Source organism: Tursiops truncatus, chromosome 11 (genome assembly GCF_011762595.2).
Source record: "Tursiops truncatus isolate mTurTru1 chromosome 11, mTurTru1.mat.Y, whole genome shotgun sequence".
NCBI lineage: Eukaryota > Metazoa > Chordata > Mammalia > Artiodactyla > Delphinidae > Tursiops > Tursiops truncatus.
Genome location: NC_047044.1, coordinates 64,277,172 through 64,304,611, shown reverse-complemented (window position 1 = coordinate 64,304,611; position 27,440 = coordinate 64,277,172). Strand labels below are relative to the sequence as shown.

General features: G+C 50.4%; 1 protein-coding gene across 8 annotated transcripts in view; it reads right to left on the bottom strand.

The window, feature by feature from the left end:
• Nucleotides 1-8,072: 8,072 nt before the first annotated feature.
• Nucleotides 8,073-27,440, bottom strand: part of VDR (vitamin D receptor) — a 57,117-nt gene continuing 37,749 nt past the window's right edge. For 7 of the 8 annotated variants that reach the window (XM_033866856.2, XM_033866858.2, XM_033866859.2 and 4 more), the window contains 6 exons: nucleotides 23,561-23,745; nucleotides 23,238-23,358; nucleotides 18,024-18,195; nucleotides 12,371-12,522; nucleotides 12,085-12,201; nucleotides 8,073-10,811 (listed from right to left, as the gene is read on the bottom strand). In XM_033866856.2, coding sequence (XP_033722747.1) covers nucleotides 10,552-10,811; nucleotides 12,085-12,201; nucleotides 12,371-12,522; nucleotides 18,024-18,195; nucleotides 23,238-23,358; nucleotides 23,561-23,745 — 1,007 coding nt within the window. In that variant the 3' untranslated portion in view covers nucleotides 8,073-10,551. The remainder of the gene's footprint in view (nucleotides 10,812-12,084; nucleotides 12,202-12,370; nucleotides 12,523-18,023; nucleotides 18,196-23,237; nucleotides 23,359-23,560; nucleotides 23,746-27,440) is intronic. The other variant, XR_004528984.2, reaches the window with a different exon arrangement.

Sequence of the window (27,440 nt, the reverse complement as noted above, 5' to 3'; positions counted from 1 at the left end):
CGCAGAGAGGGCGAAATAAGACAGACAGGGGAAGCCTGGGGGCCTTTGAGACCTCTCCCCCTTTCCTCTCGAGCTCCAGAGGCAGCCCCGGGGTGGGGGCCGTGTCCTCCTGGCCATCCCCCCCTTCCTCCCCCAGCTCCCTGAGAAGCAGGCAGCCTCCCCTCCACCTCGGGACAGAGGTGGGGTAGCCGGGGGGATGGGGTGTGTGTGGTGTGGCAAGGGCCCAGCCTCATCGTGAATCAGGGCAGTTGGAGACAGTTGAGGGTCTGTAATCTCTGTTGGGGGTTGATGGGTGGAGGCGGCTTTGCAGGAGGAGATAATGGGAGGGAGCAGAGCCCTGGTCTGGAACGGGGTGCGGTGGGCCTGGCCCTCCCCCTCCTTGGGTGGCTTGAGCAGGGCTGGGTCTTTCACAAGAGGAGCCCACCTGTGAGTCCCAGCTTCCACCTCCTCTAGTCCTGACTCGGGATGTGTGTATGTTGGAAGGACGATGACTTAGGAGAGGAGAGGATCCCTGAGAGAGTGATGAGAGTTTTAATAACCAAGGCTGAGAGTCACCAAGCCCTTACTGCAACCAGACCCAAGTCTAAATGCTGTGTGTTCACTTATTTACTTTTCGCAACACCTCCCAAGTGAGCGCAACTAGTATCTTTGCTCTGTAGCAGAGACAGAGCAAGTCCAGCTACCAGCAGTCCGGCAGGTAGTTCAAATCCTGCCCCCTCCTCGTTGCAGCTTCTGCTGTTCTCACCTGCTCCCCTAGAGGAGGCCCTGCAAGCTTCCTCCCATTCGCTGCACAAAGACCCTGTTCATAGGTGGGGAAACCGAGGCCCAGAGGGCTCACGTCATTGCCGCCAAGTTACACAGCTAGTGACAGGTGGTATCAGGATTCATCCTTCACCCCCGTGGCTGCTTCCCTCAAGGCTGGGAGTGGTGCAGCGTGGGCAGGGCGCTGTGTGCGGGAGCACCTGGGCTCCCTCTGCCTCCGTGCCCACAGCCCAGCCCCTGCAGGTCCGCGGTGGGCTGCATGTGAAGGAACCAACAACCAACTGAACGGTCCTCTCCCAAGTCTACTGGCATCCTGCCCACTGACAGTGCTCCCTTTGCTCCCCTCCCATCCACTCCTCCGCCACCTCAAGGCCTTCCTGTGAACACAGCAGAAGGCAGGAGCCCCTCGGGGCGGGGTCCCTATCGGAGAGGAAGTGGGGCTGGCTTCTTTCCCATCCCCTTTATCACTTCTCCCCATCCCCACTTTATCACCCAGGGCTGTTTCACCGTCTCCTCCCTGCTGCTCTCCTATGGCTCCAGGGTGGGAGAGGGGAAGACATTTAAATCTGTGGGGCTGGGGGCAACAAAGGGGGCAGCGGGGAGGGGTTTCCCTGACACTCTGAACCCGGTTGCTTATGGCCCTCCGCACCCAGGCTGGGCTGGCCCCAGGGGCTGAGCCTTTCGTGATGGGCTGCTTGTTCTACCTGGCCCTCCTGGGAGACAAACAGCGAAACAGGAGCCAGGTGCAGACACTGTTGGGGTCCCTGCACTCACTTCACCTCACCTTGCCCTTGCCCCATGCTGACTGCCACAGATGTTCACAGGATTTGTAATGAGATGGGGTTGGGTCAGGGTGGCAAGGGCCTTTCCAGATGCCCTGTGGGAGTCTGAGTGCAAGTGGAGGGGACAATGGGGAGACCCCGCTGAGCTAAATAAGGGCTGCCAGGCTGGGCTGCACGTGACTTCTCCATTTCTCACCGAGGAGTTCTGCTCACCACCTTCCCCTCTCAGCAACCAGAATCTATGGAGGAGACTGTGTCTTTCTTCCCCGAGTCCAGCTCAGACGGTATTTGCAGAACAATCCAGCTTGGAATTTGATACTTGATCCACCCCTTCCTGCATCCCCTATATCAGGTATCCCTGGATCCCTGAGCCTTGGCTCCGATCTGGTCTAATTCTATAAGAATCTGTTCAGACTTGGGGTGAGACTGTTGAGTCCTGGTGAGGGAAGGGTTGTGGGAGCATTGCCAAGTTTCCCAAATTCCTGTGAATGCCTGGGTTTTTGCAAGGCATCCACTCGCCTCCCCAAGACTCAATCTCATTACCCACCCCTTCCCTTTCTCCCAGGGAGGTCTTGAACAACTGAACCCAAGTCAAGTCCCTCTGGTAGGGACCCTGATCCCAAGTCTGGTCAGTGCGCTAGTGTCAACCTGCAAGAAGGCGTCGTCTTGCCTCTGTCTTAGCCAGCTCTGTACGTGGTCTGCGGAGCAAAGTTTTGGAAGATGCAAGGCCAGGAGGGATGGTCAGAATGTTGGATGACAAAATGAAGATGCAAAAGATTTGAGCAGGCTAAAATGTGGGCGAAACCAAATCAGATAGATATGAATAGGGCTAAATGCTAAATTCTGCATTTTGGACCAAAAACCCAACCCTCCACATGCAGAATGAGGGAGATACGGCAGGTGCTGTAGGGAGAGGTAGTTAGCATGTGGGTTCTGAAGCCACAGGGACTTAACTTCTCAGTTTCCAAAGTTCAGGGGAAGGTGCTGAAATTTGCATAAGTCTGTTTGCATTTCATCTTCCAGCAGGAACCCAAGCAGAATTTTTTTTTTAATTTGACATCTATTGTGAAGATCAGATCTTTCAGATGCTGACAGAAGTGGGCGGCACATGGCCTCATACTCATTCGTTCATACATGTATTTATTCAGCTACATTTATGGAATCCCTCCTTTGTTCCAGTCTGGTAGGGAGCCCCGAAGGCAAACCAGAAATTTAAAACACACAACAATGTACACTTCATTCTACCATAGAGTGGGCGCACCGTTCTACCCAGACGGGGCAAGGGAGGGTACAGCATTGTGAAGTTCAGGGAAGAATCTGTGCAAGAGATGAACCTGAGCTGGAAATTGAAGGATCAGCAGGGGTTTGCTGAGTTGAGAAAACTGGGGGATGGAGAACAGGGTGGGGCATGTCTGGCTGAGGAAACGAGGCCTAGAAAAGTGTGCACTGTGGGTCTCAGAGTGTAGGCTGGGGACCCCTGTGGATCCCTGAGCCCCATTCGGGGGCTTTGCAAGGTCAAAGCTACTTTCATAATAATACTGAGACATCATTTGCCTTTTTAAATTAATTAATTGATTTTTGGCTGTGTTGGGTCTTTGTTTCTGTGCGAGGGCTTTCCCTAGTTGCGGCGAGCGGGGGCCACTCACTATCGCGGCCTCTCTTGTTGCGGAGCACAGGCTAAAGACGCGCAGGCTCAGTAACTGTGGCTCATGGGCCCAGTTGCTCCGCAGCATGTGGGATCTCCCCAGACCAGGGCGCGAACCCACGTCCCCTGCATTGGCAGGCAGACTCCCAACCACTGCGCCACCAGGGAAGCCCCATCATCGTTTGCCTTTTTAACTCTCATTCTCTCACTTGTGTACAGAGGAGTCTCCCAAGGTTTCCATCGTGTGTGATACCCTAACAGATGGAACGCAGAACCAGTTTTGAGAATCTAGCTGCCTTCTATGAAGCCAGACATCAAAGAGATTTGCAAAACTGTCAAACAATACCTTCTTGTCACTAAATTTGTTTTGTTACCTTTAACAAAAATTGTATTATTTATGTTAACTTAGATTCATTATGGTTTTTTTAAAAATTTAATGAGTATTTAAAATTCTTCTCAATTTAAGTTCCTAATCTGGTTAATATCGATGGATATAACCCACATAAACAAAAGCTCTTTATTTTTAATAGTCCAAATAGGGGTCCAAAGAACAAAACGTTTGAGAAGGGCTGGTGTAGAAGCAGCCGGCTGAGTGCACGGTCAGAGCTGCAAGTGGTTGGACGTGGCCGTGGCTCGAGTCCCACAGTCTGGACAATGACACGTTTTCCTGGAGCGGCAGACAGGCGGCATCATGTTGGCTGTGCACCTCGCCAAGGGAACATGGGTCCAGAGAATGCCAGGGTAAACGAATAGAAACTGTGACACAAAAAATACATGGGGCAAACCTGATTCTTGAGGCTCATCTTGATTTCCCCCTCTCTGGACAGGAACCACTTCCGTCCAGCGAATACTGACGTTAGTTATGGGTCAGTAACGTGTGTGCAGGGAAGTCGGTGGTGGTGGTCATTGAGGCAGTGAAGCTGGCAAAGAAAGACCATAATTGAAAGAAGCCGGAGAGAGTATTAACTAGAGTTCCCCGTCTTTCTGTCTCTACCTTCCCATCTCTTTCCCACACTTTTCTCTCCAGCCGGGCTGTTTCAATTCGGGCCTATTTAGCTTATGAAGTCGCACACCTGCCTCCTGGTGGCCACATGGAGCAATGACGCCTTCCCCCCGCCCCTGTAGATATTCACGGAGCAGGGGCTTATAGCTCCAGAGGCTGAGATCTGCATGGGGGGTCAAAGAGATCCCCCTGGAACCAGTCCAGAGAGCCTAGCAAGGACCAGTGGTCAGAGGACTGGAGCAATGTTAACTTGCAACGAAAACTTATTTGACGACCCTTTCACTCTGCAAACTAATAGTGATGCTGGCAGCACAGGTACTGCGAAAAGTGATTTACACAGGTTAATCACAACAACGAACCTAGGAGTAGGTACTATTATTGTTGCCATTGTATAGATGAAGATTCTGAGGCTCAAAAGTATTAAGTCACTTGCCCAAGGTCACACAAGGTAGCAAGTGGGAGAGCCAGGACAGGGACCCAGCAGTTTATGCCATTAAGCGTTCAGCTTCTGCGTCTGCTGCTTGGTGATGGCCTGTTTTCAGGTCTGTCTTCTCCCCCCGGACTGTACCTTTCTGGGGGGCAGCGACTGTCCTATTCTTCGCTGTGTCCACAGCACTGGGCTCAGTGTGACACTTGGAGACACTTGTGCTTGGAGACACTACAAGCACTGCACAACCAAGCTGGACCTCAGAGGGAACGTGGGACCAGCAGGGAAGGTGCTCAGAGGCCCCAGGCACAGCAGGCCAGGCACCTTCACAGAGTTATAAAAGCAGGAGCAGGATGTAGAGGGAGGAGGGAGTGGGGGAGAGCGGCCCGGCGAGCGGCCCAAACCTGTCCCTATAGGGCAGTAGCACCACCTAGTGGTGAAGCTCAACATGACTTCGGGAGGAAAAAAAAAAACACTAGACAGTCCAGAGCTGGGGAGAGGCTGGGAACGCCCCCCACCCCCACCCCGACCCCTCTGGAGAGAGCTCCAGGAACTATGGCTACCCCCCCTCCCTAGAGCCAAAAAGAAGGGCCTGGCAGCATTCTGGTCCCTCCCCAAGGCGTCAGGTTGTACAAAATGTGAAGAAACAACCCCCAGTCCTACCTGCCCTTGGCTGAAAAGAGGTAACTCTTTTCCTGGGGACAGCCTGCCTCCAAGGACGGGGTGATGTACGAATGTAAAAGGCTGCTCCCTCACCTCAACTTGGGGCAATCCAAAGGACCATCCCGGTTTCAGAGCTCCCCGTAAGGGTTGGTTGAGATCTCCACTGAGATTGCTGGACAGCCCTGCTCCCTCTACCCAATCCCACTTTCTTCCCTGCCACCCAAGCTTGAGACCTCTCCCCAGTAAACTTCCTGCACTCCCATCTACATTTCAGAGTTGGCTTCCCCAGAACCCGACCTGCAACACTATCTCATATACCACATACGGCATGTCTGAGTGCAGAGATTCCAAGCAGCTGTCTGGAGCAGTGACAACCCCCCATCACCACTCCCAGCCTCTGCCCCACATTCTGCTGTGCTTCTTGGTCAGTTGGAGCACAGACCCCTTCAGGAGCCTCACAGGCTTCTTGCCCGCAGTGATGCTCGTTGGCATAAAGAGGCAGCCCTTTGGCCGTACTAGGAGTGCCAGATGTCACTCATCACCCTTGTCCCCTGCAGGGCCATGGGGCAGGCAGACAGACCCAAGGTGCATAGACAGCTTCCAGGGAGCCCCGGTAGAAGCTAGAGACCCTGACCTGAGGGATCTGGTCGCTCCAGGCAGGCCCTGTCTGCTTGTCCCCAGGACTGAAGGAATCAGTATTTCCTGGAACAGCGCTGACGTATTTATGCCACCTGAAGCTCTGAGCCTATCAACCTCACGATGTGTGAGATGTTTCTTCTTTATGTCCTTTCGAGGAGCAGACGTGTTCACAGCAGTCCCGCTGCAGCGTTGCTTGATGTAAAGGGAGGATGTTCCCTGAATACCCTCTATATGGTGTCGAACGCTTGGTGGCCATCTGCCCAACAGCTCAACAGCAACATACCATCCAAACATAGGACCAGATAAGAATGCATTGTGTAGACCAACACCGTCCAATAGAACTTTCTGCAATGAGGGAAATGTTCGGTATCTGCACCGTCCATTCCCATAGCCCTGGGGCTATCGAGTGCTGAAAATGTGGCGAGTGCAGATGAAGAGCTTAATGTTTACTTTTATTGAATTTTAATGAATTTTAATGTAAATAGTCACATGCAGCTACCTTACCGAACAGCACAGATGTAGCCCCAAGACTTGGAATGTGAAAACTTAAAATCACTTTCTCCTAAGTGGGTGCATTCCTCTCTGTTTACCTGGAAAAGTTGATTGTAACACACGGCCGTGGAGATTTTGTGTTCCTCTGGACCATCTATCAAAATGCTAAATAAGAGTCCTAACAGTTTCTAAGGACATGTCTTCACGCTTCCCCTGCCAGAGCCTGTGTCCGTTTATGCAGCTGCTGGTTTCCTTTCCCTAAGTCCATTCGCTTTTCTTGACAAAACGGCCCTCAAGCCCCACCGCCAATTCTTCTATTCCCCTCCCCTCCCCCACTGACACATTTGGTTTGAAATCTTTTCAGATGCTTCTGAAAAATTAAATCACATCCACAGGCCCCTAGGCCAACTTATTGTAAATAAATACATTGGTTATGTTTCCCTTGCGTGATTTTCCCTGCAGATGACCACGTGTGTCTTTGGTTAGTTATTTTTGCTTGTGTGTTTAACGAAAGCTGCCCTTTATCATAAACCCCCCTTGTTTTTGGAAATGGAGGGGGTACATTGGTTCCTCAGGGCCCTTTGGGAGTCCTATATATTCACAGGAGTCACTTGAAGTTTGCCAAGTCACTGGCACAGCATTTCAAATACAAGGCACATTTTTGTCAATAGCTGCCTGGTTTCCTATTCTTGAGGTTCTCAGGTAAGGGCCACACAGAAATGGACCCAACACATGTGACTGAATGCTTCCTGAGAGTACAGCCCTGTTGGATCCAGTAGCTTCAATTTCTCTATCCCAAGGCCTACTTTAGGAATGGGAATCTCCCTTACATCCACTTGAATAGAGAGCTGGCATGACTAGCTGTCATTTGTCAGCCCACTCAGCTCAATACGAAGCAGTACAGTGTAGTAGGTAATTAATGACTTCTGGAGCCAGATGCCAAGGGTTCAAACCCTATCTCTCACTTGCCACCACTGTGGCTTTGGGCAAATTATCCCCTCTGCGAAATGAGAGTAACAGTCGTCCATCTTCCCTAGGGTCCTTATAAGGATAAAGCAAGCTGGTTTGCATAAAGCATTTATTTACAGCAGTACTTGCCACCAGGTAAGTGCTGTGTAAGTATGCACCATCTTTATTACCATAGCAGAGCTTTCTTCATTGGTTTATTTGACAAATTTCCGGCAAACTTTTTTTTCTCTTTGGAAATCACGCAGGAGGCCCTCTTCAAAGCTTTCTTTGCTGCTTTATTCCCAGATTGAACCAGATCTATCGTACGTTCCAAGCTTCCCTGTTGGCCTCCTTCAGATTCTCCCACTTCTTCCAGTCGGCCAGAGAAGGGTTTTCCTATCTCCCAGAATCTCGTTTATTGGGCATTTTTGGTGCAGACTTTCCTGGCTTTCCAATAATATAGGTTAAAAAGGTTGAGAGGTATGAATGCCTACCTTCACGTTCTCTCATTCGAAAACAGAAAAGATGATAACATTGTCTCCCAACTCAGCCCCAGGGAGCCTCACTTCTTCTCATCTTCCCAGCTGCTGGACTTCCCTCTGGGACTAGACTGAGCTGTCACGGGCCCCAGGGCTGAGGAACTGGCGTTCTCAGTGGGTCCTGTCATGTTCCCTGGGGAAGGCAGGTCCAGGGGAGCGCCGGGAGGGTGAAGACAGTACAAAGACAGATGCACTTTATTGATAAGGCAACAGCATTACGCCGAGCTGCGGCAGAGACCCCCTCCGGCCAAGGCCACACTGGGGCTGGGGTGTGATTCACATTGAGACACAGGCTGAGGTGTCCCTTCTCCTCCTCCTGATGGGTCAGTGGGGTGACAACCCAGGGAAGCAAGGCAGGGATCTGGGATCTGGACATGCTCTGTCTAAAACCCAGGGCTTCCCCCAGGGATGAGGTCAGCCACAAGGGGCGTGGGACATGGAGTCTGAGCTCAAGCATGATGTAGTGAAAACAGCACTGGACCCTAAGTCCAAAGTCCGGGTCCAGTCCTGGGGCTGCTTTGAACTAGTTACACGAGCTTGGGTGAGTCACACCTTCTCAGCGTCAGTTTTCTTTAACAAGGGGATTGAACTGGGTCAGAGATTTTCAAGCCCTTTCTACCACTGACTTGACAACTGGACCAATGTGTTCTGCAGCTAAAATCAAATCCCAGGGGCCTCTCCCTAATTTGTAAAATAACAACAACAGTAATTAACGTGTAGAATTTTCACAACGCACGTCATCACCCATAAATATCGCTTCATCAGTGGCGCCTACTACCCGCTATATTAGAATGTGGTACCAAATGGAGTCTGAAGACAACCCCCATCTAACAGACATCACACTGAGTCTAAGGACGGTTCCGCAATAGGGACGGTGGCTGTCAGATGAAGAAACACTGGCCAGCAGACACTGGCGGCTGTCGTGGAGGTAAGCTGGTTTGCTGCCGGGGTCTTCAGGGAACAGCGGACGCAGGCAGAGGGGCATCCTGCGGACACCACCTCCTCCTGGCTGAGAAAGCAAGCGCGGCTGAACTCCCCAAACTCGAGTATGATCTGAAGGACCCTCTGTAGATCCTGGAGGAGCCCTCTCTGCTCTGCTCCGGCATGCCTGTCACCCATGCCCCAGAGAAGCCCAACCGGGTACACGGGCTGTGAGTGCCCACCTGCTGAGCTGCTCTGCATACGGGGAGTTTGAGGTTCGGTGCCCCTACCCCGCCCTGCCTCACAGGTCCCTTTTGACGTCAGGGTGGGGGGTGGGAATAAGGAAGTACCCCGCCCGACTCCCCCCAAGTGCCCTCACTGACCAGCCACCAGGCCAACCCGCTGTCCCCCCACCCGGGGTGCTGAAGCACTGCCTTCGGGGGACAGCAGTGTTAGAAGCAGAACTAGGTGGGCAGGGAGGGCTTGGGCTTTTGGGGGTCTGGAAATTCCTCTCCCCCATCCCACCCTGCCAGGTGGGAAAGATGAGGCCCCGCTGGTAAGCAGAGCAGCACCTGCTTCTCCAGGCTGCTGGGGGGCTCAGACAGTGGGATGGCCTCTGGGTCACCACCCTTGGCCATCCCAGGAGCAGGCCCCTTCAGCGCCCTCGGCCGCTGCGCGAGGCCCCTGGAGCCTGCGGCCGGTTCTCTCTCTGGGGTGGGAGGTAAGGCACTGGCAGGGTGAGGATGAGGATGGTGCCCACGATCCTCTGAAGCCTGGGGGCCATTCAGTCCTGCCATGTGGATTGCTGGAGGGAGAGCCCCCGCCTCGGCCAAGCCCTCAGCTCCAGGCTGAGGAGCTGTGGGCTTGGCAGCAGGACGGGTGTGGCCTCCATCGGCTACTCTTACGTTCAGGCTGGGTTTGCCTGTCCCCTCACTGCCTGGGCCCTGCTCTCTTCCCTCCTTGGCCTCTCAGCACACGGGTTCTGGGCCAGTGGCCCCCGCCATGGGGAGAAAGCCCATCTTATCACAGCTACTTCCGGAGGAGAATGTTACCATGGCGATGGGAAGAAGGTGGGCACCGTGGGGTTAGGCAAATGCCCTTTGGCCAGCAGAGGTGGATGAGGGGAGGCTGTGACCTTATTCACCTTGGTTTTGGTCTTCCTTGGCAGTGAGTGTCCTGGGCAGGCCAGGGTAGGAAGGCAGAGGGAGAAGGCCCCATCGCGGCACACTGCCCAGGACAGAGCGGCAGCAGGATGAGGTGTGGGTCACGGGTCAGTGTTTATCGTGGGTGGGGCGAAGGAAGGGTGATCCCACCAGGCTCTGGGCGTGTGGGCCTGGAGCTGGGTAGAGGTGAGGGTATCTCTGTCCCTGAGGAATGGCTGCGTCTCTCCCGCCTGCCTGTTCCCTCGGCACCAGCCAGCCGCCACTTCTGTAGTGTGGGAGGGGGTATCCCCTGGCACGGGCCCACCTTCAGCCTCTGCCCTCTGCCCCCATTCAAGATTCTTTGTCAAATAAAGAGCAATTCCTCGTGACTGAGGTCTCGAGGCACTGGGGGCAGCCCGTGGCCTGCAGGTAAGGGGGACCTGGTGTTAGGTTGGGCAGCAGGGAGGATGGGCTGGGCAGGGAGGGGAAGTGGGAGAGGAGGGGCTGAACTCCAGGAGTGGGGAGAGCTGGGCAGCCTCCGGCCCCAGAGAGGCAGCCCCGCCCAGGCGCCAGGGCAGGCTGCCCTCCTCAGGAGATCTCGCTGCCAAACACCTCGAGCACGAGGGGCGTGAGCTTCATGCTGCACTCGGGCTGGAAGGAGAGGCAGCGATACTGCTTGGAGTGTTCCTCGTTCAGGCTACGCAGGTCCGCTAGCTTCTGGATCATCTTGGCGTAGAGCAGGTGGCTGCCTGGGGGTGGGTGGCAGCAGCGGATGTAGGTCTGCAGTGTGTTGGACAGGCGGTCCTGGATGGCCTCGACCAGCGCAGCGTCCTGCACCCCGGGACGGTCTGTGGGCAGAGGGGCGGGCGAGGAGCTCTGAGCCACAGCTGCCTCACCGTTCGGCCTCCCCCCCGCCCACACAGACAGACCCCCAGCCTCAGCATCCTCCCAGGTCACTCCTGGACGGCTGCTGACCTGTGACACCACAGTCCTCCCCAGCCCCTCGGCCACTTCCCGTGGCATTTAGGATCAAGTCTCAGGTCCGTCTGAGGGCCATCTGGGCCTGTCCCCACCTATTCTCTCTCCTTCTGTCTCTGTGCTCCATCTTTCATCAGGACCCCGATGAGCCATGCTCTCTGCACTCCAGCCTTCACATTTGTCTTCCTTCTGCCCAGAACTCAGCTCCCTTACCTTTGCCTGACTCTGCTGACCCTTCAGGTAACAGCTTAAAGGACGTTCCTCAAGAAGGCGATCCCTGATGACCCCGTACCTCCATGCCCCAGACGACATCAGGTTCCCACTTTCTGCTATACCCTCTGTAGCATCATGTAGCGTGTACTTCTTTATTTTTAAAATAAAGTGTTTGTTTCATGTCTCTTTCTACACTTCCTGGGAGAGAAGTCTGTGTCCTGGTTGCCGCTGAGTCCCTATGCCCAGCATAGTGCCTGGTTCCTGCCCGAAGCCCAGTAAATCATTGCTGAGTGAATGCATGAACAAATGAATGAGTGAATGCTCACTGGCCAGGAGGAGGGGCGCCCATGTCCTTTCCTTGGGCCCCCAGCCCAGGAAAGCATCCCTGGAGAAAGGCCACTGGCTTGTTCTCTGAACACAGTCCCAGTGGAGGCCTCATCAGGAATCCAGCATCCCCAGAACCACAAGACCTCCCTCCTCGGCTTCTCTCCCTCTTCCCACCCCAAACAGGCAGAAGAGCTCAAGGATCACAGTACCCTGCCTCCAAAATCAGGCAGCTAAACTGTCTGTCAGGCCAGCAGAACCTCCTATCAGGCCCCAGGCTTTTGTGCCCCATCCCCAGGGGACCTCAAGTATCAGCAGAGGTCAGTCCAGTTCACACAAGAGCAGAGCTTAAGTACTGTCTGTAGCCTGAGACGCCCCATCTATTTGGTTCCTCAGAATTCCACCCATGAATCACCAATGGTCTTGCTAGGGCAAGGCCAAGGGTAGTGAGGGAACCGTCAACATACACACAGCACACCGGCTGGGCGGACCCAGCAAAGTGGGTGGTTCCCTGTTGGTCTCTCCTTGTGCTCACTTCTCCCTCCAATCCTCCCTGCTGGCCCCCAGCGGGACTTCCTCCTTCCTGCTCCCCACACTGCTAGGTACCTGGGGAGACAATGCAGATGGCCATGAGCAGCACGTGTTCCTCCTCATGCAAGTTCAGCTTCTTCAGCCCCACCTGGAACTTGATGAGGGGCTCGATCAGTTCCAGGCTGTGTCCGGCTATGAGAGAGAACGGCCAGCTGCTGTGGGCACCCACCCCACCCCGCCTCCGGCCTGACCCTCACCCTTCTCTCCCTGGTGCTGCCGCACTCCCTCTGATGTGCCTGGTGGGGCCCATGACCCCGGGAGGGGTGGAGCCGGGGCAGGAGGAGGCAGAGCCCAGCCGCACCTTTGGTTACATCACTGACTTGGTACTTGTAGTCCAGGCTGCCGCAGGTCCAGGACATGTCGTCCATGGTGAAGGACTGGTTGGAGCGCAGCATGATGACCTCAATGGCACTCGACTTCAGCAGCACGATCTGGTCCTCAGGGGTGAGGTCTCTGCCAGGGAGGGGGCGGCGGGGGGGAGGTCAGGTTACTGGTTCATGTGAACCAGTGCAGTGCTTTGACAGGTATACACCTGCCAGGTGACCAGCATGTGCCCTGGGTCCTCCCTCGAGGAGCTTGCAGCCTGGTTGGAAAGAACAAGGCTGTTTCTTGAGGGAGAACGACTTGAGAACAACTCAAAGCTGTGACCAAATGCCAACTGATGGAGCTCAGCTACTAAGACACGGAAAACCCAGTGACTTCCCAGGGTCTCCAAGGTCGGAGCAGCCATGGCTCTTCTAGGGTTAGGAAGATAGAGCCTGGAGAAGCTCCCAGGGCTATGGCATGAATATGGTCGTCTGCAAAAGCATGGCCAGAGCCATCCCCAGTGGCTCCCATGCTTTCTTTCCCTCTCCCTCTTCCTGCCCTTCGGTCCTTCCGGTAGTGAAGTCAACTCTGTCTCCAGGACATCTCTGGACTCCCACTCCCACTGGGCTGCTCTGATTCAGAGCTCCAGCATCTTTTTCAGTTGCCTCTTACTGGACTCCTGGAGTCAAGTCTCTCGTTCACCTTTCTTACTACTGCTACAGGGACGTGCCACTCCTGCGCTCAGAAATCCCCACTGACTATCAAATGCCCCAGGATCAAGCCCATACGCCATCACTTGGCTACAACCTGTCTTTCCAGCCGCCGTTCCCATCACAGACTCCACCAACCCTCCATTCTAACAACATCGGGCTACTCCACATTCAGATGCTAGGCATTCTCATGCCACCATGCCTTTGAACGTGGGACAGCTCCAGCTTAGAGCGCCCATCTTCTGCTCCACCCCACCTTTCTGGTCCTGAATCCAGTGAGGTCTCCATTGGATCCCTCCACCCTTCGATTCTCTTCATAGAATTAGAGCCATTCCTTTCCGACCTGCTGCACGTTGCCTGTAATCCTAGTTTGCCCTTTCCCCTTCTTTGCCTCTGTCCTTTAGATACTTGTCTCTGGCTCTTCATCGTAAGCTACCTGAGGGCCAGCACCAGCTCTTAATGACTTTAGTGTTGCCCTCGCACCGTTCATTGAGCCCTGAGCATGAGAGGGTCAACAGCTATGTGTTGATGGGTCAAGAGGCTCATGAATAGTTCCACTGTTCTGAGTCACGAGCTGGGCTTGTCTGAACAATGACAAGGAAAAGGCAGGACCTACAGATCAAATTGCTTCCTCTTTTTCCTCCCTTTCTCTTTCTGTGGATTTCCTCCTGGATATTCTGTCGATGGGCTGTCATCCCCTGTGGCTGCACTTTGGAAAGTAAAAAGGTGGGAAACGGATATTAACTGATGAGAGTCCTGTATCAACAGGTGATGTATGAGGAGGCGTAAAAGGGCTTGCATGATTAGATGACCGCCAAAGGGCCTGCACTGAAGGAAAATCACAAAGTGCTAGGGTTGGAAGGCCCCACTTAGAGGCTATGTGGTCCAATTCCTTCCTCAGTGTTTCTGATAGACGGCTCTCACACAGCCTCTGCAGGACTCCCCCAGTGCCAGGGAGCTTCTGGCCTCTGGATACAGCCATGAGGTGCTTGGTTTTTGGGTTAATAGCCTCTTCTCTTGGGCTCTAAGCCACGTGATCACACACTCATCCATTGCTTGTAGTTCTGTCCTCTCAAGGAACACAGAACCAGACTTCTTCCATTAGCCGTGGGACATCCCTTTAACCATTTAAGGAAAGCCACATGTCCCTCCTTGCCTTTTCTCTGGAATAAACAGCCCTGATGCCATGGCATCTAGATGTCTCATCAATCTGTCACCTTTTTCTGGGTGCTCAATCCACATTGAAAGAATAAAAACTAACACCACCCTCATTTGGGTTTTAATTGATTATACGAGTAAAACAAGTTCATTATCAAATCTTTGGAAAATACAGTCTCCCACCCACCTATTTTTGGGCACTTTGGTTGCTTCTAAGTTTTGCTGTTATAAGGAATTCCATGAGGAACATCTTTGTATATAACCTTTGGTTCAATGGCCCACTCAAAATGGATGGCCAGAAGAGAACAAACATCCCATGGGTGCCTGGCTAGAGAGATTTCAGCGGGATCACTGCCTGCTGTGATCCAGACATACTACTTCTATGAAAGCAAACCTAGAATGACCTCAAATTACCACCCACAGCCTGGAAATACAGGGACTTTCTAAGTGCAGCTCACAGCCAGAACTGGAAATGGTAGTGGGTGGTGGTAGCGGTGGAGATAAAGGGGAACTCAGTAAGAGACCTCGTTCCTGCTGTGATGGGCACCAGCTCCGGCTCTGGGCCTCCTCCCTGGACCTGAGTAATATTTACACCCTGATCAGTTTCCACACCTGTGGCCACTTCTGGGCACCTGTGAGGTGCTCTGGGGATGTCTCGTCTTCCCCACCCCCCTAGGCAGGGTCGCCTTCCCTCAGTACCTCTTGGCGCCCTTATCTCTTCACCGCGGCTATCCATATGTCTATCTCTTCCATCAGACGCTGTACCTCTGGAGGCCAGGGACTGTGTCCTAGTCACCTTTTATCCCTCACAGTTTATGTAATAAGCAAGCTGATTGTTGGACAGATGAATAAGTGAATATAGAGGAAAGGGCATAGGAGGAGGGAAGCACTATGACCCCAGGCCTGTGACCCAGGAAGGAGCCCCTGGGGATGGAAATGGCAGTGAGGTTGAAGGCGTTTAGCCCTCTGGGGCTGGGGCCTGGTCCCTCATGTGCCCCTCTGGGCAGTGCAACCTGTGGTCCTTGGTTCTCGGATCCAAGATGGCGCCTGGCCATGGAGTCTCTGCTCCTGACACCGCTTCCTCCATGCATTTCTTTTGCAGGGCTGAAGGAGGGGGATTTGTGGGGTGCAGACCGAGAGGCTGAGGGAGAAGAGGTGGGAGCCAGGGGCAGGGCCAAGGCCACACCACAGGGCAGTCCACACCCAGCACAGCCCATCCAGTCCCGCCCACACTGGAATCTTGTCCTGTACTCCCCCCTCCACTCACCCACACAGAAGTCTCATCCTGCCCTCCCCACACCCTCCACCCCTGCCTCCAGGCAGCAAGATCAAAGCCACCAGGGACGCAGCCACTGTTCTTTCACTTCTTGGAAAAACAGAACCTCTAAGTGCAGGAACCGGCAGAACCAGAGAACTGTTGGGCTGCCCCTGCCTGGCTCCTATGGAAGCCTGGGCTCTGGCCCCCGTCAGGTGCAGCATCAGCTCCACCCATTCCCAGGGGGCATCCACGTAAAAGGCCCCACAGAGCTCTTGCTGAAGCCTGCTCCATTTTTGTTGGAAAACATTCCACTTTGGGTCTTCTCAAGACATGCTGAAGCCAGAAAAGTTAACCCGAGTGTGTTTAGGATCGATTTAATGGATTTTGCCTCCATAGCTGGGCGGCTCCAATACCTGCTCATATATACCTCACTTCGGCCAGGACTGCAGGGCTAGACCAGGGAACTCTGGAGAATGAGGCTTGAAAGGGAAGGAAGGGGGTAGACTTCAGCTCATCCTTGGGGAGAGGAATTGAGGGGCAGGTGGTGCTATTTTGTGCGAGGGTATATGTGGCGAAGGGAAGGGATGGGGGCCAAGAGAAAAACTGGGGCTCAGGTCACTTAGTGGAGGGGGCTGCGTTGGGGTAATCCGGTTAAATGGGTCACTTTCTTTTTAGGACAGTTTTCCCACGTGGGCAATCCTAGCCACCAAACCTTAGCATCTGGACAGGGCTTCAGGTGCCCTCTGGCCCAGCTCCCCACTGGGCAAGGTTTGGGGACTGTGTAGGTGAGGGCTGCTCCTCCTGGAATTAGGACGAGAGCCACCCACCACAGTGTATCCATCAACACCTTGAAATGTTTTTTCTCTAGCTGTTCGCACAAAACAAGACTTTGGGAACATGTGCAGTTTGCAAACAGTAAAGAGAAGAGTGGGGGAGGGAGCTGGAACTTGTACTAAGCGCAATGTTGCCATCAGTTCCAAGGAAAGACTCTGGAGGGTAAATCCCAGGCCCAGTGCGATGCTGACCTCACAGGTGACGCCCGTTCTGCCTGCAGAGTGGCCTTTATTCTTTTTGATGTAACCAAAACGTGCGATACAGTAAGAGTGTCTCAACACCATTTGATGGTTTCTCTCCTTTATAATTTTCACATTAATTCCAGGAAAGAACATTGGTGAATCCCTGCTATTTGAATTGGTGTGAGGCATAAAATAACACAGAGCAGGTTGTCTCAGGACAGAAACAAACTGGGATGCGCTGGGTTTAGCTGTGTGAATTACCATCACTTAGCTGGCAATGCAGCAATTTAGACAGTAGCTGATGGCTTCCCTACGCACCAGAGATTCACCAAACCATAAACGGCATCTCGTGTTAGCTTCCATCCAGAGCTGGCCAACGTCCAGTCATTTTCCATCTCCCAGTATTCTAGCGCTGAATCCAAGCATCAGTATTGAGGAAGCATTCTACCCCTTCTGCTAGAGCTGCAACAATTGCTACTACTTGAAATGATGAGAGTATTGCTCAATATTAATTAATTTCTTTCTTTTTTTTTGGTCACGCCACGTGGCACGCGGGATCTTAGTTCCCCCACCAGGGATTCCGCCTGCAGTGGAAGGTAGATCCTTAACCACTGGACCGCCAGAGAAGTTTATTCACTTATTTCTTGACCACAATGTATATCTCTTTGGTGACAGTGTTCCAAATGAACTTTTAGAAAGAATGAAGCTATTGATATGCACAAATATAGATATAACTGCCTCCCAACATATCTAGCAAAAGCGTCAACTTTTATGTACTTTTAAGAATAGTTAACACTGTATGACCATTTAAATATAAGTATTATAGATAGCATTATTACCAAAACAATAGAACATTTGAATGAATGAATGAAATTTGTATGAATGAATCCATAAGGGAGGGTTTTTACTCCAGTAGAACTCCTTATACTTAATCTACTTTGGCAAAAAAGATCTCAGTGTGATTAGGAAACAGCCTTGAGTGAAGGGTAAATTGGGTGAAAGATGCCCAGGTTATATGTACAAGTGCGTCTCCCTCTAGGATTCCTAAATTACATCACTAGCCCAACCCTTTTTCCTCTTTATCACCTCATCCTGGTTTCAGAATTGGGTGTGCAGGATCACTGTAGGTTTAATTGAAAAGGATAATATGAGGAATAGATCCAAGGCAGCTGGAGTGGACACAGCAGTGAACTAAGAGTTCTTAACCCGGCTCTGACACTAGAAATCCTGGTGTTGGCCATTGGACCTCACTGGGTTCCTGTTCCGTCACATAGAAAGTATAAGGGATGGATGGCTCTCCAGTGCTGGCCTGCCGAGTAATGCTGGATGGGCTGCACTTCTTAAATACAGATTCCTGGGCCTTGCCCAGAGATTCTGACTCAGGAGGTCTGGGGTAGGGCCTGAGGCTGTATCTTGGGAAGCAGTAGATTGGTAATTTCCCGAGCCTTCTTCAGGCTCAGTCTAGGATTCTGACTCTGTTCCCTGGATGTCCCAGAAGCTCCTTACCTGAACCCTGGGATCATCTTGGCAAAGCCAATGACCTTCTGGATACTGTAACTGACCAGGTCAGCCAGGTGCGGCAGCATGGAGAGCTGGGACAGGTCCAGGGTCACAGAAGAGTCATCAGAGTCTTCTTCACTCAGATCCAGGCTGGAGAAGCCGGTTGGCTCCATCGTATCTGGGGAAGGATGAGGGAAGAGAAGGAACTACTTGAGCCAGGCTTCTGCAAGGCCCCGCGAGGCCCTCCTACACCCTGGCAGCAGGGCCAGCTGGGAATCCCACAGTCACCATCTCTCTCCAAGGTCACTTCAGCCCAGGCTTCCCCCTAGGGTTCTCTGTGTCTTCCTTCAGCAGAGTGGGGCAGGAAAATCAAATATCAGAGACACTCTGAGATAAGAGACCTTCTTTAAGATGTGAGTTTACATGTTGTTCCTAATGATCTCAAATCAAAGATGCATTTGGGGGTTTCCCTGGTGGCGAAGTGGTTGGGAGTCTGCCTGCCGATGCAGGGGACACGGGTTCGTGCCCCGGTGTGGGAAGATCCCACATGCCGCGGAGCGGCTAGGCCCGTGAGCCATGGCCGCTGAGCCTGCGCGTCCAGAGCCTGTGCTCCGCAACGGGAGAGGCCACAGCAGTGAGAGGCCCGCGTATGGCAAAAAAAAAAAAAAAAAAAAAAAAAAGATGTATTTGGAACCGATAAACTTGTGGAAAACAATGTTCAACCTCACTAGTGATCAAAGAATGGCCAAGAAGAACATCTACCTTTCACCTCTAAACTAGAAGCAAGTACGTTTATATGTTGACACCAGGGTTTGTAAAGATGCAGGGAATTAGGCAATCCTTGTGCAGCTCTGGGGTATAAAGGAGGCATACATTTGTGCAACTAATCTAGAAAGCTACTTGACCATGATGGCCAAAAGCCTACAATTATGTACACTCTATGACCAGTAATCCTACTTCCATGAATTCAACATAAGGAAAAATTCAGAATAAGTGCAAATATTTAGCCACCAGCATACTGTTATCTTAATGAAGAGCTGGGGAAAAAAATCTAGATATCCAGTGATGGGGGTTTGGATATGTTATTGTACATTACACCCCAGAATACGATGCAGCCTTTAAAAATTATATTCTAGGTGTGTACTGAATGGTATGAAGATATGACAATATACTATCAAGAGAAAGAAGCAAGTTGCCAGACTGCGTATAGCACAATTCCATTTCTGAACATATATATGTGTTAAAAAAAAATTGGGAAAAGATACATTATATTTGGGTGGTAGGATTAAAGATTATATATAATAATATTTCACAATTTGTATGGAAACACAAGAGACCCCGAATAGCCAAAGCAATCTTGAGAACGAAAAATGGAGCTGGAGGAATCAGGCTTCCTGACTTCAGACTATACTACAAAGCTACAGTAATCAAGACAGTATGGTACTGGCACAAAAACAGAAATATAGATCAATGGAACAGGATAGAAAGCCCAGAGATAAACCCACGCACATATGGTCACCTTATCTTTGACAAAGGAGGCAGAAATGTACAGTGGAGAAAGGACAGCCTATTCAATAAGTGGTGCTGGGAAAACTGGACAGCTACATGTAAAAGTATGAGATTAGATCACTCCCTAACACCATACACAAAAATAAGCTCAAAATGGATTAAAGACCTAAATGTAAGGCCAGAAACTATCAAACTCTTAGAGGAAAACATAGGCAGAACACTCTATGACATAAATCACAGCAAGGTCCTTTTTGACCCACCTCCTAGAGAAATGGAAATAAAAACAAAAGTAAACAAATGGGACCTAATGAAACTTAAAAGCTTTTGCACAGCAAAGGAAACCATAAAGAAGACAAAAAGACAACCCTCAGAATGGGAGAAAATATTTGCAAATGAAGCAACTGACAAAGGATTAATCTCCAAAATTTACAAGCAGCTCATGCAGCTTAATAACAAAAAAACAAACAACCCAATCCAAAAATGGGCAGAAGACCTAAATAGACATTTCTCCAAAGAAGATATACAGAGTGCCAACAAACACATGAAAGAATGCTCAACATCACTAATCATTAGAGAAATGCAAATCAAAACGACAATGAGATATCATCTCACACCAGTCAGAATGGCCATCATCAAAAAATCTAGAAACAACAAATGCTGGAGAGGGTGTGGAGAAAAGGGAACCCTCTTACACTGTTGGTGGGAATGTAAATTGATACAGCCACTGTGGAGAACAGTATGGAGGTTCCTTAAAAAGCTACAAATAGAACTACCATATGACCCAGCAATCCCACTACTGGGCATATACCCTGAGAAAACCATAATTCAAAAAGAGTCATGTACCAAAATGTTCATTGCAGCTCTATTTACAATAGCCCAGAGATGGAAACAACCTAAGTGTCCATCATCGGATGAATGGATAAAGAAGATGTGGCACATATATACAATGGAATATTACTCAGCCATAAAAAGAGATGAAATTGAGCTATTTGTAATGAGGTGGATAGACCTAGAGTCTGTCATACAGAGTGAAGTAAGTCAGAAAGAGAGAGACAAATACCGTATGCTAACACATATATATGGAATTTAAGAAAAAAAAAATGTCATGAAAAACCTAGGGGTGAAACAGGAATAAAGACACAGACTTACTAGAGAATGGACTTGAGGCTATGGGGAGGGGGAAGGGTAAACGGTGACAAAGCGATAAAGAGGCATGGACATATATACACTACTAAACGTAAGGTAGATAGCTAGTGGGAAGCAGCCGCATAGCACAGGGAGATCAGCTCGGTGCTTTGTGACCGCCTGGAGGGGTGGTGGGATAGGGAGGGTGGGAGGGAGGGAGACGCAAGCGGGAAGAGATATGGGAACATATGTGTATATATAACTGATTCATTTTGTTGTGAAGCTGAAACTAACATACCATTGTAAAGCAATTATACTCCAATAAAGATGTTTAAAAAAAAATAATAATAATAATATATATAAAAATAAATAAAATATAAAATAAATTAAAAATATATATTATATATATAAATATATATAAAATATATATATTATATATTTAATATAAATATATATATTATATATTTATATATATTTATTTATATATTTATATATTATATATTATATAATATATATATTATATATTATATATATAATATATATTATATATATAATAAAATATATATATTATATATATTATATATATTATATATATATTTTATATATATATTTTATATTTTTAATATATTTATATATATTTATATATATTTAATATATATATTTATATATAAAATATATATTATATATAATAATAGATATATTTATATATATATATAAATAAATAAAATAAAAAAATAAAAATATAAAAATAATATATATAAAAAAATTGGGAAAAGATACATTATCTTTGGGTGGTAGGATTAAAGATTATATATAATATATATAATATACATAATTTAGTTTATATTTTCTGAATGTCTACAATGAACACATATTACTTTTATATAATAATTTTTTTTTTTTTTTTTTTTTTTGCGGTACACGAGCCTCTCGCTGTTGTGGCCTCTCCTGTTGTGGAGCACAGGCTCCGGACGCCTAGGCTCAGCGGCCATGGCTCACGGGCCCAGCCGCTCCGCGGCATGTGGGATCCTCCCAGACCAGGGTACGAACCTGTGTCCCCTGCATCAGCAGGCGGACTCTCAACCACTGCGCTACCAGGGAAGCCCCTATAATAATTTTTTTAAAGTTAAAAATGTTAACTAGTTTCAATTTTTCAATAAATATATGCTATACTGAACATACCATGGGGGGTTGGTAAACACCTCAAATTAATTAACCTATGATAAGAAATCAAAACTTCTAAATAATATTAAATTATTATGAAAAGCTGAAGTACAGACCAATGTACAGCATGCAGATTGGCCCTCTTTTTTTTTTTTTTTTTTTTCCTCCCGGCTGTGCCGCAAGGCTTGTGGGATCTTTGCTTTCCGACCGGGGATTGAACCCGTGCCCTCGGCAGTGAAAGTGTCGAGTCCTAACCACTGGACCACCAGGGAAGTCCCCAGATTGACCCTCATTGATAAAAATGAATATACCATAGAGTAAAAAGAGCAGGAAAGTGGGTAGAGAAAATTACCACAGGGGAGGGGTTACTACAAGGTTAACTACAAGGTGAGGGGCTCAGAGGATCAGTTATCTGTGCAGTGGTCCATGCAGGTGAGTAGACACACGGCCAACTCCACTGTTATCTCTGTCTAGTTGACACAGGGAGCCCTCCCACCTACTCTGGATCTGGGCACAGATCTATCAATGAATCTGGAAGTACCATATCTGAGGATTCTAGTTCCCCAGAGGGGAGGGGGCTTTTCCATCCCTGCCTTTCTACAGGCCCCAACCAGAGGGCAGCTGGGTTGGGTGAGAGGTAGAAGGATGAAGGGAAGGGCAGGGGGAGGATGAGGCAGGAAGATGAAGAGAAAGGTAGGAAAGGACTATAAGAGGAAAGCAAGGATGAGCTGGAAGAGACAGGTCCTCCAGGGCCTTAGGGGCCCCCCAGGGCTTGAGAGGAAGGCGGGCTGTAGTGGGACCCACATCTTCTCCTTCCATGCTGAATTCCACCTTCCAAAGACTCAGGCTCTGGTGACTGTAGTTAACAACACTGTTTGTTATATTTGAAAGTTGCTAAGAGAGTACATCTTAAAAGTTATCACGGGGGGAAGACATCTTTGTCACTATGTGAGGTTAACTAAACTTACTGTGGCAATCATTTTGCAATATATACATATATCACATCACTATGTTATACACCTTAAACTAATACAATGCTATATGTCAATTATATCTCAATAAAACTGGAGAAAACAAAACCCCAAATGAAACAAACAAAAAACCCCCAAGGGCCCGCGTCAAAGTACCGTTTAAAGGAATCGGGTCACTCCCAGGGAGGGAGCCAGGGGCCGAAGCCTGGCTTAGAGGAAAGAACGGAGGCTCTGCAGGCAGACCCTGCCCGCCAGACCCCTGTTTGGCCCCTTCCTCAGATTCCTCCACGTGGGCCCTCAGGAAAGCCCCGCCTCTTCTCTAAAAAAGGTTTTTGTCTGAGGACGTTGCCTGACACACAGTATGTAAGTGCTGTCCTTCCAGCTGCGGCCAAGGACAGGTGGGCTGGGGAAGCTCTGGGCTCTCTGGGAGGGGGCGTGCAGTCCCACTTACCTGGAGAGGAGGTGTAGCGATCTGAGCAGGCGGAGGATGAGTTTCCAGAGAAGCTGGGCGTGTGTATGAACCAAGGCCCTGAGGGATGGTTCCCTTCATTCTCACCCTCTCGAACCGGAGGCTGGAGGGAAAGATGGAGCGTCAGAGGCCCACACTTGGAGGCCACCTTCCTACCCCAGCCCTGATCTCTGACAGGAGGGGGAGTCCTCCCCAGTGTCAGAAGGCCAGAGCAGCCTCCATCCCTTCCCAGGTTCTGTGCCCAGATGCCTCTTGGCCCTCCGTCCCCCTCCAAGCCCGGGCTCTGCTGGTGGCTCGTGCTGTACCCGGAACTGGCTGAAGTCGGCGTAGGTGGGGTCATAGGTCTTGTGGTGGGCGTCCAGCAGGATGGCGATGATGCGCTGCTGCTCGTTGGACAGCTTCGGCCGCAGGCTGTCCTTCAAGGCCTCCTCTTCCTTCCTCTTGAGGATCATCTCCCGCTTCCGCTGCACCTCTTCATCAGTCAGGATGACTGTGGGGCGGAAAAGGGGGAGTCAGGAGGGCTCCCCTGCAGCGCCTCCAAGGAACCTTCCTCCAGGTAAAGGCACGAGATGGAAGGGGCTGTGCCTCACACTTGGAGCTCACCGGGCCGTCCGGCCACGGGGACCCCAAGCCCACAATACGAATGGAAGATTGCGTGTTCTATGTTGAAAAGGCAGACGCGTGAGAGAGGAGGAGATAGAGGATTGGGGAGATGGGATGCCTGGGCGTTGTTAGGGAGCCTGGGATCTCAATAGCAAGGTGTCTGACTCTGCACAGACTGAGCTCTCCAGGCTTTTGTTTGCTTGTTTCTAAAATGAGAAGTTTGGACCATATGATCTCTTCTAAGTCCCTGTTTTGTTCCTTCCTCCCTAAGGCATGCATATGTGGGGATCCTACCTCAAAGGACCGACTGCTTTGAGACCTGAATGCAGGCCTACCACAGAGCAGACGCTCACTAAACGTTTGGTCTTGTAGCTTCTACCCCCTCCCGGTATTTCCTGATCCTGAGGGAGACACTGTGGGGAGGGAGGGTGCACGGTCACGGCGATAGAGGCTAGGAGGTGCTGAGAAGACCTCACACGGCCTTCCCCGCATCCAAGTTTCCATGTTTGCGATCTACTATGACCAACGTAGAAAGACGGCCTCTTTGGTTGGGCCCAAACAACGCCTGCCTCAGCCAATCCAGTCTTGGAATGACGGCCCAGGGAAGTTTTCGAGTCCTCTGGAAGTCCCCAAGCGTAGCAGCTCACAGCTCTAACCTGGGAAGCTCTCTCCAGCAACTGGCCAGTGTATCCCACCTCAGGGATCCCCTGCCCCCTGCAGGCTGTGCTGGGGCAGCTGTCGGGAGGGCGGGGCTGGGAGCAGGGGTGCTGAGCACAGCGGCCCGGCACACAGACCTCCCTGCTGGGGCTTGCAGAGCGCTGACGGCAGGAGTGGGCGCTGGGGCCCTCGGCCTGCAGCTGCTTGCTCTGTGCTGGTCTTACCAGGGCATCTGCCCACAGAACTGAGAGTTACACAAGAGCAGGAAAAGGAACCAGAACCCCAGAGTGGGTGGGTGCCCGGCTTCGAGAAAGGCCTATTGGCCTAGGCCCCTTGGGTGGGGGAAAGACGAGAGAAGTTGGCGGGGGCGGGGAGGGAGAGCCGGTCCGGGGTGGGAGTGGGCACAGCAGGAAAGGGAAGCCTGCTGCGAAAGATGGCCTGTTTCTTCCAGAGATGAGACAAACTATAGCAAGAGGAAGACTGGGGTGGACACCACGCCCAGGTTACCGACTCACCTGCCCGAAGAGCTGCCAGCCCTCCTCCCACAGAGGGTGTCTGCTCAGACCCCAAGAGATCGAGCAGGGTGGGCGAGGGAGCATCCCGTTTAAGGCAGGGTGCGAGGCCCTAGCCTGGGGAAGCTGAGATTAGGTGTCGGGTCTTTCCTGCTCACCTGCTGCGGGGCAGGCAGAGCCGGGATGGGGGGTGAGGGGCTGGCTCTGTGTGCCCACAGGCATGCCTCTCAGCCCCGACAGGGCTCTGATAACCCCCTGTGATTCTATGATGTCACTCTCCTGCTCAGAAACTTTTTCTGGATCCTTCCTGCTTACCATGCCCCAACTGACGTCAAGATTCTCCGTGATTCCCCTCCTTCCTGACTTTCCAACCTCATTTCCCGGTGCCACTGGACACAGCTTCTGCTCTAGTCACGTTGGGACTGCTGACCTGTGTACATGACCTGCCACTGCATTTCTCCTTGTGCTGGATGCCTGTCCAGCTGGGTCTTCTCTCCCCAGTAGCCATGCAAGCTCTATTGGTTTTCCAGCACCCAGTTCACAGCCCTCTCGTACGACGAGAGACTTTCTTATTACCTCGATCTGCAGTGAGCCGTTTTTCCCACACACACTGGCACCCGATCGTTTTTCACTCTGTTACATTTACGGTTAGTACAGGTCCCCGTAAATACCTTTACAGAGAGAGCCTAAGAAGTTCAAGGTCTCCTTCACTGGAGCTGCAGGCTACCTAAGGGTGGGGGCCACATCCTACAGTGCCTGTGTCTTCTGCACCAAGGCTAGCCCAGTGAGGCTTCCTCAATAGTCTGACGCCCTGGACACCCAACACACCAACACTGGCTGTACCTACTATGTGCTGGTCGTCATCCTGGCTCAGGAAAGAACGGTGCGAAGTATAGCAATGCTGCGCGTTCCCTACCATGTCGGAATGGCGCACGCCGCATGCCAGGCCACCAGATCACTGAGCAAAGCTTACATTTTTAATCTAAATCATTGTGACGGACGTATTTTCAAGACAGAATGCCTTGTGACAGAACACCCGTAACATCATGTAACCTTTGCCTGATGATTCAGAGGCATCATTCTGAATAATTCTTGGACTTTGCAGGGACAAGGTTATGACCTCAGAATTGTACGGGCTGTTTCCCTATATGCACTATATGACTCAGCTGTGACTCTGAGTTCTCGTACTACTTTTCATACCAGTCTAGCCCGCTCGCTTTAGCTATGTGTTGTCTCTTCTTATTTGTGTATTTCTAGAAGTATGCCTTTATCCCCCTTAAGAGTTACTTCTCATCTGTCGGGAGCTGGAAATCCTGGTGATCAAGCTGTATGTAATAAAAAATACTGTTAATAAACATAGAGGTTTGTTTGAATGTACCAGGCACTATTCTAACTGCTTCTATGTATTAACTCACATTACTTAGTCCTTATAATAACCCCTAAGGCAGGTACTATTATCCTCGCTTTGCAGATGAGGGAAGTGAGGCCCAGAGAGGCTATAAAATTTGTTCAGAGTCACACAGCAGACAAGTGGTGGAGCTGGTATTTGGGCCTGGGCAGTCTGGCTCTAACCACTACCCCATACTGCCTGTGACTATAATTGGCCATGAATGTTCAGTAGGACCCTGGTCCTCAGCCATGGAGTCCTGACACACAAGGTGTTCCAATCCATCTGAAGAGTATGAAAAAGTAAACAAAGTCGCAAAGCTTGTAAGTGATTTACCTTAAAAGGAAAAAGTGAAGAGATTTGAGGTTAACCTTATGACACTGACTGATCTTCTCCCTCACTTCTAGTGAACAGTGACCACCATCCCACATGCGGTACTAGAGGAAGAAATGCTAAGATCCGCTGGTTTCAAATGAAGGCTGCCAATCCGTGGGCCTCCCTCCAGGCAGCATTTTCTGGGGACTAATAAGTCATAATTCTCTCACATATGCAGATGTTGTTGTGGCTTATGAAATAAGTCATTTGTTTAAAGCGGCTGTTAATTTCATAGGATTTAAAGAATCATTTTCTCAATGAATTGCTACTAAACATACCATTATTATCATGTAGGAGGACACATTTTTGTTTGTTTGTTTTATTTTTTGTGTTTTTTTGGCTAAACAATAGAAATTTATTTCTCACTAGGAGGCACATTTTGAAGTTAAAAGCCACTCAAGTTAAAAGCCCATCGATGGGCTCTCCAGTGAATAAAGGACATGAGCTGTGTACAGGGGTTTTGCGAAATCTGTAGGGCTGCTTAGTCGCTTCCCAGGTCCTTGCTGAGTGTGCAAATGGCTTTGCTCAAGTTAATCCCATGCAAGATATTCCCTGTTCCATAAAGTCTAGAATAGAGTTAGGGAGTCAAGATCTGAAGGCACGAACAAACGTAAAAACATTTCAGTTTGCCACAGGTGGCCTAAGGACAGC